The 17,272-nt window shown below is 39.7% G+C and overlaps 1 protein-coding gene across 4 annotated transcripts in view; it reads right to left on the bottom strand.

Annotated features, from left to right (window-relative positions):
- The window catches only part of PTPN12 (protein tyrosine phosphatase non-receptor type 12), a 105,910-nt gene that overhangs the window by 12,582 nt on the left and 76,056 nt on the right, over positions 1–17,272 (bottom strand). For all 4 annotated transcript variants that reach the window (XM_010386289.2, XM_010386290.2, XM_030932740.1 and 1 more), the window contains exons 12-13: positions 11,302–11,387; positions 1,597–2,567 (exon numbers count right to left, since the gene is read on the bottom strand). In XM_010386289.2, coding sequence (XP_010384591.1) covers positions 1,597–2,567; positions 11,302–11,387 — 1,057 coding nt within the window. The remainder of the gene's footprint in view (positions 1–1,596; positions 2,568–11,301; positions 11,388–17,272) is intronic.

Raw genomic sequence — 17,272 nt, 5'->3', positions numbered from 1 at the left:
TAGAGAAAACAAAAGCACTACAGTATGGGTGGCGTATAATGGGTTAGAAATAGAAAATAATCTTTCAAGGCCAGGGGTGGCAGCTCACGTCTGTAATCCCAGCACTTTGGGAGGCCTAGGTGGGCAGATCACTTGAGGCCAGGAGTTTGAGATTAGCCTGGCAAACATAACGAAACCCCATCTCTACTAAAAACACAAAAATTAGCTGTGTGTGGTGGTGCACGCCTGTAATCCCAGTTACTGAGGAGGTTGAGGTGGTAGATTGCTTGAGCCCAGGAGGCGGAGGTTTTATGCAGTGAGCCAAGATCACGGCACTGCACTCCAGCCTGGGTGACAGTGAGACTCTGTCTCAAAAAAATAAAAACGAGGCAGGGTGCCAGTAACTCACGCCTGTAATTCCAGCACTTTGGGAGGCCGATGTGGGCGGATCATGAGGTCAAGATATCGAGACCATCCTGACCAATATTTTGAAATCCTGACTCTACAAAAAAATACAAAAATGTGCTGGGCATGGTAGCAGGCACGTGTAATCTCAGCTACTTGGGAGGCTGAGGCAGGAGAATCGCTTGAACCAGGAGAATCGCTTGAACCGGGGAAGTGGAGGTTGCAGTGAGCCGAGATCGCACCACTGCACTCTAGCCTGAGCAACAGTGCAAGACTGTCTCAAAAAATATATATATATGTATATACATATATATATTTCAAGGTCACAGTACTTATTTTGCCTGCACATTATAAATAGCAGTCTGTATGTGTCACTACCAAAGTTCACTGATAGGTAAGTGACCACTGATAATACATCAATAAATAGCTGTAAAATTTATATGTTTACTCTCAACTTTAGGGTCTGTTTAAGATGGAAGCCATCATTACTTTTAGCAGATCAAAGAGGAGTTTCAAGAAGCAATAATACACTTTGGGAATTGAGTGCATGCATTATCTTGAAATGCTAAGAGTGCTAAAAAAAATAGTAATTCTTTAAATAATAGCTTTGATGACTAGGTATGCACATAGCCCAGTCACTACTGAATGAATTAAACTGCCCATATTCTATTGAGCAGTTTGCAGTATTGTTCCTGGGTTAAACTCAGGGTTGGAAACAGCCCAATTTGAAGCATTTGTGAAGATAGTAAAAACAAACAAACAAAAAAAGGTAATCTGTAGTTAAAGGAACAGTAAAAAGATTACTAGATATTTAGGAGAAACATGGGTGACATTATATGGCCAACCAAGACATTCTACAGCATTTTTGCCACTGTTATTTTAAGTGATTCTTCCCTAAATTATTTCTAATTGTTCAGTCAGATAAATTTTTGACCAATACAAAAACAGTAATATCTATAATAGAGAAGAAAAGAAAATAAATTATCCAGTTATAACTACTAAAATATTTTAGAAACACCCAGTAATATAATGTGATCAAATTGTTAACAATAAATTAAAAGCTTATATTAAAAAATTAGTATCTAAGACAGATTTTGCTATAGGTTCTATGGTATAGTATGGAATAAAACATAATAAATCAATAAAGCTAAAGTGCTTAAAACAGTGACTGGCACATAGTAGACATTTAAGTATTTGACACTATATTATTACCTTTTTCAGCACCTGAATGTATTGTTCCTGCTGTATTATGTCTAGCAATGGACATTGGCAATACTTTCCTAGTAGAAATGCTTTCAGTACTAGTGGCAGCAGAAACTGTGGCACTTGCTGTTGAAATATTGGTTTTATTCTGGGTCACAGCACCATCAGAGTTTCTTTCATCTAAGTCCGAGTCATCAGAGTGAAGTGGATTAGTAAAACTGAGGGGTGTTCTGAAGAGTGGTGAAGTGTTAACATGATCTACAACATCAGGGGTTTCAACTTGTGTTGAAGGACTTGGTGTTAAACTCACAGTTTTCATAGTTTGACAGTGGATATCTGAGGAATTGCCTTCAGATAAATTAGGTACGGGTATGGCATTTTCAGGTCCATGAAATGACCACGTTACATGTCCTTTCTCATCAAGAGGCAAGCGGTCTGGCCTTGGAGGTGTGTCTGAATTCTGGGATTCTTCTGGTGGAGTAACTGAAACTTTGTTTGATTGTGTTACACTGCAGTCCACACAAGAATTCTGAGAAGTATCACTGACATTTAGATCTGAACTTAATTCCTGTGGCTTAGAGATTTTATCAGTTGTACAAGGTGAAGCAGATTTAATTTTAATTGCATGTCCCCTATTTAAAAGTGTGTTCCCATCAAAACTTTTTGGTCCCTCTTGGAGAGGGACCTTCTTAATCTCGAAACTTAAATTTCGTTCCAATTTTTTATCTATCTGTTCAATTGTTGATTCATTTTTCCCTGGAAGTTCTGTTGGTTTACTATAGTTTCTGTTGAGGTCTGCTGAATGTTGTTCTGATGAAACCATATGTAACACTGGCTTTGGGTGGTATCTATCATTGTCCTGCCACACAGTAGTGACTGTTGGAAAAGCTGAAGGGGGCGAAGGTGTCAAGATGGGTGGCACTGGATGAGGTTCCGGTGGCTGCAGTATTTCTTCTTTAGCATCCCCTTCAACAAGGCAACTGAAAAACAAACATTTAAAAAGGGCATTTTAAGACTGTTAAACAAGTTGATACAGGAGAATTATGTAGCTAAGACTAGTATATTAAGAGCCATTAGAATCTGGTTGTGAAAACTGTAATTTTTCAGACTAAGAAAATTTAATGTTCATCAAGGTAATACATATACTATTTAAAAAGACTTTTAATGCAAGACTTTTAATGAAAAACATAGTCTCTACCCCGTAGCCCTCCTGTTAGCCAGAGGCATCCACTTTCAACTATTTTTTCTTTTTACAGCTGCTTCTAAAATTTACCTCTGTATTTCAGACTATTTCAAAAGTTATTTCTTGATCTCTATTTCACACATTTTCTACTGACTTCCTACTGTGGAAGTGTCCTTCTCTATCTTTCCAATACTGTTACATTGTAATTTTTCGTTACCTCAGTCATATGACTGCAGATATTATTCACATCTATGACACCATGATTTCATATCTTTTCTTCTATAATGTCTTGTTTTCCCCTAACGACTGCCTTGGGTTTCTGATCGCTTAGCTCTCTATGCACTATCAGTTACTCAGCTTTTCTTCTAACTTCCTTGCAGATTGGTATACCTCCTCTCAATAATGACAAACACACACAGTAACTATCAATACCACAGACATCCTTCTTAGTAACTTTTGGCCTCCTGCTCCAGTGTGGACTACTGGTTCCCTAAGCCACCACAGAGCTAATGTTCTCTCTGGTTTCAGATTCTCCTGTTTCCCAGGTCCCATCTTCCTCTTTCTGGGTATACTCCTTTGTTTGGGTGGGTTACACCCTCTAGTTGCCTTTATTTTTTTCCTTAAAGAAATGGGGGCCAGGCACCATGGCTCACGCCTGTAATCCCACCACTTTGGGAGGCCAAGGTGAGTGGATCGCTTGAGCTCAGGAGTTTGAGACCAGCCTGAGCAATGTGGTAAAACTCCGTCTCTACTAATAATACAAAAATTCGCCAGGTGTGGTGGCACACACCTGTAGTCCCAGCTACTTGGGAGGCTGAGGCAGGAGAACTGCTTGAGTCCGGGACGTGGAGATGGCAGTGAATTGAGATCGCGCCACTGCACTCCAGTCTGGGCGACGGAGCAAGACTGTCTCAAAAAAAAAAAAAAAAAAAAAGAGAGAGAGAAAGGCTGGGCACTGTGACTTACTTGGAGTTCACAATCAGCCTGGGCAATATGGCAAAACCGTGTGTCTTCAACAAATACAAAAAATTAACTGGGTATGGCAGTGTGTGCTTATAGTCCCAGCTACTAGGAAGGCTGAGGTAGGAGGATCACCTGAGCTTAGGGAGGTAAAGGCTGCAGTGAGCTGTGATCATGCCACTGCACTCTAGCCTGGGTGAAAGAATGAGATCCTGTCTCAAAAAAAAAAAAAAAAGGCCGGGCGCGGTGGCTCAAGCCTGTAATCCCAGCACTTTGGGAGGCCGAGACGGGCGGATCACAAGGTCAGGAGATCGAGACCATCCTGGCTAACACGGTGAAACCCCGTCTCTACTAAAAAATACAAAAAACTAGCTGGGCGAGGTGGTGGGCACCTGTAGTCCCAGCTACTCGGGAGGCTGAGGCAGGAGAATGGCGTGAACCCGGGAGGCGGAGCTCGCAGTGAGCTGAGATCTGGCCAGTGCACTCCAGCTTGGGTGACAGAGCGAGACTCCGTCTCAAAAAAAAAAAAAAAAAAAAAAGATAGGGTTTACTATGTTGCCCAGGCTTTGTTGCTTTTTAAGAACTTTATATGATGCAAACTTCTTGAGGGCTTGTATATTCAAGTTTTTGTTTTTCTTTTGAGATAGAGTCTCGTTCTGTTACCCAGGCTGGAGTGCAGTGGCACCATCTTGGCTCCTTGGAACCTCTACCTCCTGGGTTCAAGCAATTCTTGTGCTTCAACCTCTTGAGTAGCTGTGACTACAGGCACATGCCACTATACCTGGTTAATTTTTGTATTTTTAGTAGAGACGGGGTTTTGCCATGTTGGCCAGGCTGGTCTCGAACTTCTGGCCTCAAGTGATTTGCCTACCTCGGCTCCCGCAAAGTGCTGGGATTACAGGGGTGAGCCACCGGATCTCACCTCAGAGTTTTTGCTTTTTTGTTTTTTTTCCCCAGGTGATCAACCTTTTAATTATCCAACCAGATAATTGGCAGTAATCACATGGTACACCAGGTTTCCCCTTAAAAGAGACTCTGTGGCCTGGACATGGTGGCTCATGCCTGTAATCCCAACACTTTGAGAGGCCAACGTGGGGGGATCACAAGGTCAGGAGTTCGAGACCAGCCTAACCAACATGGTGAAACCCCGTCTCTACTAAAAATACAAAAATTAGCCAGGCATGGTAGCGTGCGCCTGTAATCCCAGCTACTCAGGAAGCTGAGTCAGGAGAAATCACTTGAATCCGGGAGGTGGAGGTTGCAGTGAGCTGAGATCACGCCACTGCACTCCAGCCTGGGTGACAGAGTGAGAGTCTGTCTCAAAATAAATAAATTAATTAAATAAATAATTTTATCTGTGAAGTTCAGATTCTCTAGACACATTCCAATATTCCTAGAATAGGACATGAAAAAATAAATGAATATCTCCAGAATATCAATCATACTACAACAACAGCAATATTCTAATAAGATATTCCTATATCTGTTAAAGTTTTACAAGTAGATTCTTCTTCTTTATTTTTTTTTGAGACAGAGTCCCACTCTGCCACCTGGGCTGGAGTACAATTGCACAATCTTGGCTCACTACAACCTCTGCCTCCAGGGCTCAAGCCATCCTCCCAGTTTAGCCTCCCAAGTAGCAGCGACTACAGGTGTGCACTACCACACCTGGCTAAGTTTTGTATGTTTTGTAGAGATGTGATTTTGCCATGTTCTTGTTGCCCAGACTGATCTCAAACTCCTAAATTCAAGCAATTCACCTGCCATGTCCTCCCAAAGAGCTGGGATTACAGGTGTGAGGCACTGCACCTGGCCTGAAAGTAGGTTCTTAATCTGAAAGAATAGCTATCAAATTTTTGTAATCTAAAATAAAAAATAATTGCAGACACCTCCTACAATTTATAAAGCATATACAAAGACCAATAGGTTATCCTAAGAACATATCATAATACAAACAGAAAATATGAGTTTTGAAAGGATGAAATAAAGTTTTGATATAAATTGAGGTGCATTATTTTCCCGACATGTACATGAGACCACTTTTCCATAATCAGTATTTTATTTACTTATTTTTTATTGAGACAGAGTCTCATTCTGTCTCCCAGGCTGAAGTGCAGCGGTGCGGTCTCAGCTTACTGCAACCTCCGCTTCCCAGGTTCAAGTGAATCTCCTGCCTCAGCCTCATGAGTAGCTGGGACTACAGGCATGCGCCATGATGCCCGGCTAATTTTTGTATTTTTGGCAGAGACAGGGTTTCGCCACATGGGCCAGGCTGGTCTTCTAACCTCAAGTGATCCGCCCTCTTTGGGCTCCCAAAATGCTGGGATTACAGGTGTGAAACACCATGCCCAGCCTCATGACCAGTATTTTAGAGATTTACTTGATTAACAAACCCCATATATCCTCAACAGTGCCTTTTTCACAGGGTAGTTCAGAGAATTAAATGAGTTAACATCTGAACAACAATTAGAACAGAGCTTGACAGATAGCGAGTATTTTCCAAGTTTTTAATTGAAAAAATCTTACTCCAAATTTCAGCATTATTTTTATCTTACTCTAAAATACATACTTACTTTAAAATATTTATTTTTTAACAATTTTATTTTTATCCATTATATTTGAAACTTGGGTATATACCCTCTATATAAAAATTTATGCCCTTTAATTCTAATACATTTTTTTTTTGTGGCTAATTTCTTCTTCCCAACTCTCCTTTTAGACTACTATTAGTTCAGCGACAGATCTTCTAGTTTTGCTTTCTAATTTCCTTATCTTTTCTCTCCTACTTTCTCTTTATCTATTCATTTTCTTGAAATAGTTCCTTGACTATTTCCCAAACTTCTGCTTAATTTTTAAATTTATAGTATTATATTTTTAATTTCTTTCTTTTTTTTTTTTTGAGACAAGAGTCTCATTCTGTTGCCCAGGCTGGAGAGTGGTGGCGTGATCTCGACTCACTATAACTTCCACAAGCAATTCTCCTGCCTCAGCCTCCTGAGTAGCTAGGACTACAGGCACACACCACCACACCCAGCTAACTTTTTTTTTTTTTTTTTTAAGTAGAGACAGGGGTTTCACCCTATTGGCCAGGCTGGTCTCGAACTCCTGACCTTGTGATCTGCCCACCTCAGCCTCCCAAAGAGCTGGGATTATAGGCATGAGCCACCGCACCTGGCCTATATTCTTAATTTCTAAGAGCTTCTTACTTATTACCCACAGGTCTTATTTCATGGTTGCAGCATTTCCCAATGACTGAGAGAAGTGGACTGTTGTTTCTTTTCTCCCCCATCTTTTTCATTTTGCTCTGTATTGTCTCCATTTCCTCTGTTTTTCATATTAGAGGCTTCTGTCAAATGCCCAATCATTCCCAGTTCTGTTCAGTTTTAAGAACTGGAAGAACTGGAATACTGGCAGGGCATGGTGGCTCACACCTGCAATCCCAACACTTTTGGAGGCCAAAAAAAAAAAAAAAATACAGAAATTAGCCAGGCATGGTGGTGTGTGTCTGTAGTTCCAGCTAGTCGGGAGTCTAGGGTGGGAGGTTCAACTGAGGTCGAGGCTGCAGTGAGCCATAATCACACCACTGCCCTCCAGTCTGGGCAACAGAGCAAGGCTCTGTCTGAAAACAAAACAAAACGAATTGGAATATTAAAAATGACTGGGGCTGGGCGCGGTGGCTCAAGCCTGTAATTCCAGCACTTTGGGAGGCCGAGACGGGCGGATCACGAGGTCAGGAGATCGAGACCATCCTGGCTAACACGGTGAAACCCCGTCTCTACTAAAAAAAAATACAAAAAGCTAGCCGGGCGAGGTGACGGGCGCCTGTAGTCCCAGCTACTCGGGAGGCTGAGGCAAGAGAATGGCGTGAACCCGGGAAGCGGAGCTTGCAGTGAGCTGAGATCCGGCCACTGCACTCCAGCCTGGGCGATAGAGCGAGACTTCGTCTCAAAAAAAAAAAAAGGGCCGGGCACGGTGGCTCAAGCCTGTAATCCCAGCACTTTGGGAGGCCGAGACGGGCGGATCACGAGGTCACGAGATCGAGACCATCCTGGCTAACATGGTGAAACCCCGTCTCTACTAAAAATACAAAAAACTAGCCGGGCGACCTGGCGGGCGCCTGTAGTCCCAGCTACTCGGGAGGCTGAGCCAGGAGAATGGCGTGAACCCGGGAGGCGGAGCTTGCAGTGAGCTGAGATCCGGCCACTGCACTCCAGCCTGGGCGACAGAGCGAGACTCCGTCTCAAAAAAAAAAAAAAAAAAAAAAAAAAAATTACTGGAAGACATGTACAGTCACGTGATGTTTCAGTCAATGATGGGCCACACATACCATGGTGACCCCACAAAGTTATAATGAAGCTGAAAAATTCCCATGAATTTGTAGCAAAATGCATTATTCACATGTCTGTTGTGATGCTGGTATAAACAAACCTATTGTGCTGTCAGTCATATAAAATTATAGCACATACAATTACATACAGGACATAATTCTTGATAATAATAATAAAGAAAACAGTTACTGGCTTATATACTTTTTTTGAGATGGAGTCTTGTTCTGTCACACCCAGGCTGCAGTCCAGTGGTGCAATCTTGGCTCACTGCAACCTCCACCTCCCAGGTTCAAGCAATTCTCTTGCCTCAGCCTCCCAAGTAGCTGAGACAACAATTGCCTGCCAAGAGGCTCAGCTAATTTTTGTATTTTTAGTAGAGACAGGGTTTCACCATGTTGGCCAGGCTGATCTCGAACGCCCAGCCTCAGGTGATCCACCTGCCTTGCTGGGATTACAGGCGTGAGCCACCGCGCCTAGCTATATACTTACTTTTTGTTGTTAATTTTGAGTGTATTCCTTCTAATTGTTAAAAAATTAGTTAACTGTTAAACAGCTTCAGGCAGGTTCTTCAGGAGGTATTCTAGAAGAGGGCATTGTTATCATAGGGGATGACAGCTCCATGTGTGTTTCTGCCCCTGATAACCTTCCAGCAGGACAAGATGTGGAGGTAGAAGGCAGTGATATTGATGATCCTGACCTTGTGTATGCTTAGGCTAATGTGTATGTGTCTTATTTTTAACAAAAATGTTTAAAAAGTAAAAAAATAAATAAAAATAAAATATACACAAAACACATATTTTATATATATGTAAATAGGGACTTGAGCAATCTGCCCGCCTGAGCCTCCCAAAATGTTGGGATTACAGGCGTAAGCCACTATGCCCAGCCAACATGTACTTTATTTTTATTTTTTTATTTTTCAGACAGAGTCTCACTTTCTCACCCAGGCTGGAGTGCAGTGGTGCGAACTTGGCTCACTGGTACCTTTGCCTCCTGGGTTCAAGCGATTCTCCTGCCTCAGCCTCCCAAGTAGCTGGGACTACAGGCACACGCGACCACGCCTGGCTAATTTTTCTATTTTTAGTAGAGACAGGGTTTCACCATATTGGTCAGGCTGGTCTTAAACTTCTGACCTCATGATCCCCCTGCCTTGGCCTCCCAAAGTGCTGGGATTACAGGCATGAGCCACCATGCCTGGCCCCATCGTGTACTTTAAACAATTAATGTGTTTACTGTAGCCACACTGAAAAACAAAATACACTATTTTACTTATCAATCTTACGATTTTGTGATTTTATTTTCAGTTATGTTGGAACAATTTACAATAGTTCTAAAACTCATCCCAACTTAGAAGTCACAAGGTTCTCTTTGTCAAACACGATGACCTTCTGGCATTTGACTCCATTACATGAAGAAGAAAAAAGGTGACCTATGCATGTAATATAAAATCACACACAAAGAACTTCTGGAATGTATGCCTAATAAAAATCTGTCTTGAGTTGAATATTTTTTCTTAATACTCATTTGCTTTTTTCTTCATTATCTTTTTGTTTATTAGAGAGTAACAGAAGTCAAACTTTTGAACAGGTATAGGAAAAATGCTTTAAATTCAAGTATTCTACTCTTTTTTTTTCCTGTAAAATTAAGAAGAGACTGCTGCTACATGTAGTTAGAGGTAGAAGAACATACAAATCATAAATATCAGTGTAGACTTTGAAAACCTCTACATTGGCTCAATCTCAAAAACCAAATTAAGAGGGCAGCAAAAATGTTCCTTTTTTTAGGGCCAGTAGTTTCTTTTAAGATCCTAGGGCTCCTATGTGGAACAGAGAAGTTAGAGAACTAATATTTTACAGGTTTCAAACTGGCTACCTTCCACAGATGGCTAAAATGCCAACCAATTTTGGTAGATACCAAAGTGGAAATCGACAGGAAAGAACTACTAAAAGTTTTGTTAGCACATAGTTAACATCTTGAACATTGAAATCTTGAGACCTAACCTCATCTATATACAGGCTTCCTGAGGTTCCTCAGAGAAGTATGCCAAGGTATTCCAGAGACTATAACTACCACGACACTTAACTACATGCTTTATATACATTATCACTAATTCTTAACAATGGAGAATACTAGTACTATATCTCACTACAATGAAGTAAAGAATTTTCAGAGAAGTGGCTTGTTGAAGTTCATTCAGTAGCAAATGCAAAAGTTAAAATTTGGAATGGGACCTATTTATGTAAAAAGCCTCTTTATACCAGAGTATACTTCCTCTTTCTGTACTCAGCAGCTTCCTTCCCAGGCAGTTAGAATCCTACATGGTGAAAATGAGAGTAAATTGCTCCTGTGGTGTGGAGGGATTCTAACCAAACCTTTAGTTACTGAGGGAAACTGCAGGTTTTTTCTTTTGTTAAGAGGGATTATTTCATTAGAATGATCTCTTGGAATACCCTGGCCATTTGACCCAACTTTCACCAAAGTTTTAAGACAGAAACAATTGGTGTATCCTGTATAAAAGACTTTATTTTGATGGGAAGTCAATAAGTTTTGGCAGATCTATGTGCAAGAAAGACATTATAAAATATTCTAATAGTTTTTTATTTAATCCTTAGGACAATACTTAACTCCTTCTCCCCAGGATTAAATAAATTAATCCTAAATCCCAGAGCTAAATGGCTAAAAAGGAGTTGAAACTATCTTCTTCTAACTCTGTATTCTTTCCATACTACCATGTTACTGACTTAGCAGCTACCCTGAACAAGAAGGGAAGGCAAAGAAAGATAGGAATATATATGACTTTAACTATTATAAATGAGCTTGGTAGAAAAGCAAGAAAAATTAAAGAAATAAACTCATCTTTGCTAGTCATGTTATTAAATATCTTCACACTTCTTCAACATGCATGCAATTTTTGGCAAGCATATTTAGTCATCAGGAGAAAAATGGAAATCTTTAGACATAACTAAAATTTTAGTGATATCACATATCAAAACATAAACTATAGTCAATTCATGGTAGTATCCACATTCTGCTACAGTATATTATTGAAATTTTATCCAAAATGAAACCAAATTTTTAATAAACCAGTAACAAATCAGTTGTCATATGTATGCCACATCCTAACAAAATAATGACAATAAAAGTTATAAAAGTAATGTAGAAATATTCAGAATTTGTCATTTTAATTAACAGTGAATAAAAACAAGTATGCTTTTAAAGAAAATGTTCAAAGACATACAATACCTGCGGGTCCTTGGTGGTTTTGGAGGAGGAGAATCTTGTTTTTCAGGATCTATGGAGCTGACCATGTTTTCAGTATTAATTTCATTCTGCCAAGGGAAAAAATACTTCACTAAGGTTGAAAGAAAAATAATTTTTCCTCCTCATGTTTCAACTAAACTGTTTCCGTGCTTTTCAATCCTTAACACAATGCCAACTGTGCCAAGTTCAAAAAAAAAAAGTCTTATATTCTAGCTCTATATTTTAGCCTGAAGGACCAGACTTCAATGCAGAGACTGTATCAAAAAAACAATGCATCACAGTTACTGGGAAGATCAAGGTGTACAGCAGCATTTCAACACATCTCAAATGCTACCGTAAAAAAACAGATTCCCCAAGATAATGTGGATCAAAGAATGTAGTATCCCCCTGCCCCACCATCACTACCACTAGAAACTTAATATATGCAGAGAGAAAAAAAAGCCAACAAATAAGGCTTATACCATTTATGGAGTATCTTTTTATGACTCCCCATTACTACCTAGTACTTTTAAACTGGTAGTCCTAGGATTCATGTTAACCATTTCTTGCCTTACTCTCACTGTCACTATATGAAGTGCCCAAATCCACTAGGGAATATAGCTCCTATATCACTGGCTACCCAAATGGACCTCAAAAAGGCAGACAGAGCCCATCCCAGGAACATCCTTGGTTCTTGCTGGTCATGAGGACCAATAACATCATCAACATTGAAGTTTCAGAGTCAATACAGGTATAAGAACCTTAGGTTTAGGACTGTGAATAGGGGAGCGGTAAAATGAAAATACTGCCTTGAATCAGTTTCACTATCAACATATCTCATATTTATTCTAGCTAGGGTATTTTAATTCTAGGGTATGCTATGTCCAGAAGACATCTCAGATAATTTGCCAACATCCCAGATAATTTTAGAAAACAGCCATCTTTACATATACTATCAACTGAGGAACTCTGAAACTGTAGTTGCATTTTGTTTTGTTATCATTGTTTTTAATTAAAAGGCACTTCTGCTATGTCCATCATGACAGCTTTGTAACTGTTACTTCAATTTTTCCAATTAAAAAACTAGAGATCTCAACTTTCTAGCTATTTTAAGTGCACCCTATCTCCTTATATATAATCTGATGAATTAGAAGTTCTATACATCTCACTTCCTGACCAGAACAACAGAGTTACGTCATAAGACTTACAGCATTCATCCTTAATTAAAGCCACCCACCAAAATCAAGGCATTTGGTGTAGAAATATCTGGCTATAGGTAGGGTGACCATATAATTTATTGTCCAAATCAGGGCTCTTTTGAGAATGAAAAAGGAGTATTATTATACCTAGACAACTAGTGTGAACTGGTATGCCTTAGGCAAATCAGGACTTTTGGCCGCCAAAGTTTCAGATCCTCAGGTACCACCAGAATTTAAAGACTCTGCATCAAAAAGGTACCCTCTAGGCTGGGCGCGATGGCTCACGCCTGTAATCCCAGCACTTTGGGAGGCTGAGATGGGTGGATTACTTGAGGTCCAGAGTTTGAGACCAGCCTTGGCCAACATGGTGAAAACCTGTCTCTACTACAATACAAAAATTAGCCGGGTGTGGTGGTGCACATCTGCAATTCCAGCTACTTGGGGGGCTGAGGCGGGAGAATCACTTGAACTCGGGAGGCAGAGGTTGCAGTAAGCCAAGATCGTGTCACTGCACTCCAGCATGGGCAATAGAGCAAGACTCTGACTCAAAAAAAAAAAAAAAAGGTACCCCCAACATATTACTGATCATCTGCTTATTATTTCCATTAATGATATAACCATAATTCTGTAACACTTTATATTTTGTACCAAAATGTGCATTAAGTAGGTTAAATAAAAATTAAAGGCAAATCATATGAAACTCTATTTTAACTGTTTCTAACCTACAAAACGGCCTTTTTTTTTTTTGTAGCACACATAAACAAACTCATGTCATGTCAATGAAATATTTTGTTGCCAAGTGAGTATAATATTGAATTCACAAAAATAAAACTATGTTTTCTTTGGATTTTGGAGCTGCAGGTAAGGCAATGTGGACATCTATGTGAAATGCACTGAACAAAGTCAGCAATGCAGAGGAAACTAAAATGTAAGAAGGACATGGTATTATCTTTAACTTCAAAATGTAGTCTGGTAAAATCCCCAGAAAAGAAGTAGAAGGGTAATACTAACAGCCCCAAAGTGGCATAATCAGTACTATGAAGCTATGAAATCAGAAAAAAAAGTTATAGTTGAAAATATTAAGAAGATAATTGAGAAAAAGTAAGTTGACAATATTAAGGTAAAATGTAGAATGACATTGAGGGATTGGTAAGATTTTGACAAAAAAAGAATGAGGATTGGAAGAAGGAAAACAGGTGGAAGGGTAAAGAGAAGACATAATAAGGACATTTTAGGCAAACACTACATGTGACAAAGTAAAGGTTTCATGAAGAATTCCTCATTCTGGGTGAATAAGAGCATGACGAAGCCATTAACAGGAAGAACCAAAAGAGAACTTCTCGGGGAGATTAGCTTTCAGAACATACTGAGTTTCCTCTGATGAAAGGAATCAATGTGGCAACGCAGAACTGCAACTCAACAAAGAGCCAGTAACTAAAACAGCATGTACAAAACCTCCTGGTCACTGGACTTCACAATGTTCTTCTTGGATTTCCTAGTTAATGTCTCCTACACACTTACATCTTCTGACTCTCTTGTATTATCTATAATTTTTGAGTCCATATTTGTCATGTATACAACTTGCTGAAGCAATCACCAACTTTTGAAATGGAAAAGAATTTTAGGAATTAATCTAATGCAGTGGCACGATCAAACCTCTGCAGCCTTGAACTCCTGGGCTCAAGCAATGCTTCTATCTCAGTCTCCCAAGTAGCTAGGACTACAAGTACATGTTACCATACCCAGGTAATTAAAAAAAAAAAAAAAGGTTTGTGTAGATGGGGTTTCGCTATGCCACCCTGGCAGGTCTCAAACTCCTGGTCTCAAGCAATTCTCCTGCCCTGGCATCCCAAAGAGCTGGGATTATAGGCATGAAATGAACCACAGCCTCTAGTCTGTGTTCTCTTGTTTTAAACAGAACTTTGTAAAGCTATCTTGTGTACTATTATTTTCCATATAGCAGCTTTATGAAAGGCTACAAAAACATTAAGAAACAAATTATCTAATATTTAAGAATATTATCAGCTGCAGAAGAAAATAAATAATAAATCAGGGTGCTTTAAAAATAAAAAAATTATATTTTAGGGAAAAAAAAAATCCAGAATTCATTATCACATCTAAAATGTACTATACAAACACAATAAAAGGACCATAACACAAATTACTAATGCTATTACTTAATCATTCTAGAATTGAAATACTGGTGTTGACAATTCTTTTTTTTTTTTTTTTTTGAGACGGAGTCTGGCTCTGTCGCCCAGGCTGGAGTGCAGTGGCCGGATCTCAGGTCACTGCAAGCTCCGCCTCCTGGCTTTATGCCATTCTCCTGCCTCAGCCTCCCGAGTAGCTGGGACTACAGGCGCCCGCCACCTCGCCCGGCTAGTTTTTTGTATTTTATAGTAGAAACGGGGTTCCACCATGTTAGCCAGGATGGTCTCGATCTCCTGACCTAGTGATCCGCCCGTCTCGGCCTCCCGAAGTGCTGGGATTACAGGCTTGAGCCACTGCGCCCGGCCAACAATTCTTGTAATGGTGTCCTTTATATACAAGATAAAAAGGCATGATGCACAACTTAACAGATGTTTGCTTATTAAGGTACTTCTAAATCCTCAGGCAATATGATACGGGCTTACAGAATAAATTTTCTCTTTAGAGCTCTCATTCCAGGAAGTCACTGTAGTTGTAAATATCTCTAAAAAATACTATTTATTTTGAAGTCTTCAATAACCAACTAGTATATCAAACTAAGATTTTTACAAAAATAATTCTGGAACACAGAACATTTAAACAGAAATTTATTAACTTAACTGTCAGAAAAGTAGTAAGCGGGGACTTATTTTTACTTCTCACAGCATAGCTTCTAAATAGTAAATACACCTTTTAAGTCATTTTATTCCACCACACAGTTCTAAGACGATTTTTCTCAATTTTTCAGATTCCACATTTTCTTTAAGATTTATGGTCTGCAACCATAGACAGCCATCCTATAAAAAGAGTCACCTATATTTACAAGTTGACAGAAAACATGATTTCTTAAGAGGAAAGTATTAAAAAGTTATCTGGAATGATAATCCATCTTCTATCTGTTTTTTTTTTTACTATTTATCCATTCATCTATGGAGATATTTCTCTCAAACATTTAGTTTACGTCTACTACGTACCATGCAATGAGTAAGAAAGTAGGTTTGAAGTAACTACTTTGAAATAACTACTTTATCTACTATGGGTATTATTTCATCTCATCTCCTACAAAGTATGACTTTCTTGTTATATTCCTGTAAAGCTCTGACTTGTTAGACAGAAAGAGCCTATGATAGAATTATAATCCTAGTATAGATTTCAGGGTATTAAAAAAAGATTGATTTAATGGAATAAAACCTTACAAAGATCAGACTTGGATCTAATGAGAAAAAGAAGAAAAGGTGATGCAATATTTATCACATATTTTCTGGAGATTATTTAAATATAGTTAAAAGCTTAAAAAAAAAAAACAACAGTGGCTGGGCACAATGGCTCATGCCTGTAATCTCAGTGCTTTGGGAGGCTAAGGTGTGAGGAGGATTGTTTGAGCCCAGGAGCTCGAGACCATCAGCTCGAGACCATTGTGGCACATAGTGAGACAACATCTCTACAAAAATTTTTTTTAAAAATTAGCTAGGTGTGATGGTACGTGCCTGTAGTCTCAGTTACTTGGGAAGCTGAGGCAGGAGGAAAGCTTGAGCCCGGGAGGCTGAGGGCGCAGTGAGCTGTGATTGTTCCACTGCACTCTGGCCTGGGCAAAACAGTAAGACCTTGTCTCAAACAAAACAAAACAAAATAAAACCTGAATACTGAATACTGCAATAAAAGAACTTTCTCCTATAATTCCTGCACTTTGGGAGGCTAAGGTGGATGGATTGCTTGAGTCTGAGGGTTTGAGACCAGGCTGGGCAACATAGTAAAATCTCGTCTCTATAAAAAAATAAACACGGCAAGGTGGTGTACCCGTCAGTCTGGGAGGCTAATCTTTTTAGTATTTTTGGTAGAGATGGGGTTTTGCCATGTTGGCCAGGCTGGTCTCAGGTGATCCTGGCCTGCTTTGGCCTCCCAAAGTGCTGGGGTTCCAGGCATGAGCCACCACACCCAGCCTAAAAACCTGTATTTCCAGATACAAAAACTTTAGCTTTGAAATTAATCTCGAATTCACGGAATAAAACAAATACTTTTTCAATTAAAGTTTAAAGATGCTGGGTACAGTGGCTCACGCCTGCAATCCTGGCACTTTGGGAGGCTGAGGTGGGTGGATCACTTGAGGTCAGGCGTTCAAGACCAGCCTGGCCAACATGGTGAAACCCCATCACTACTAAAAATACAAAAATCAGCTGAGCATGGTGGTGGGCGCCTGTAATCTCAGCTATTTGGGAGGCTGAGGCAGGAAAATCACATGAACCTGGGAGGCAGAGGTTGCAGTGAGCCGAGACTACGCTACTGCACTCCATCCTGGGCAAGAGAGTGAGACTCCATCTCAACAGCAACAACAACAACAACAACAAAAACCCCCAAAATTAAAGAAAAGTGTTTATAGCCTACTCAGTTTTTTGAAATATTAAATATCTCAACTTAGATTAAATTATACAAAATATTATAAATGGCTGGGCGCAGTGGCTGACACCTATAATCCTAGCACTTTGGGAGGCTGAGGCAGGTGGATCACCTGAGGTCAGGAGTTTGAGACCAGCCTGGCCAACATGGCAAAACCCAATCTCTACTAAAAATACAAAAATTAGCTGGGCGTG

This window comes from Rhinopithecus roxellana, chromosome 6, assembly GCF_007565055.1.
Source record: "Rhinopithecus roxellana isolate Shanxi Qingling chromosome 6, ASM756505v1, whole genome shotgun sequence".
Lineage (NCBI taxonomy): Eukaryota > Metazoa > Chordata > Mammalia > Primates > Cercopithecidae > Rhinopithecus > Rhinopithecus roxellana.
Note: the sequence above shows the minus strand (reverse complement) of the source record. Positions and strands in the feature narration are given on the sequence as shown.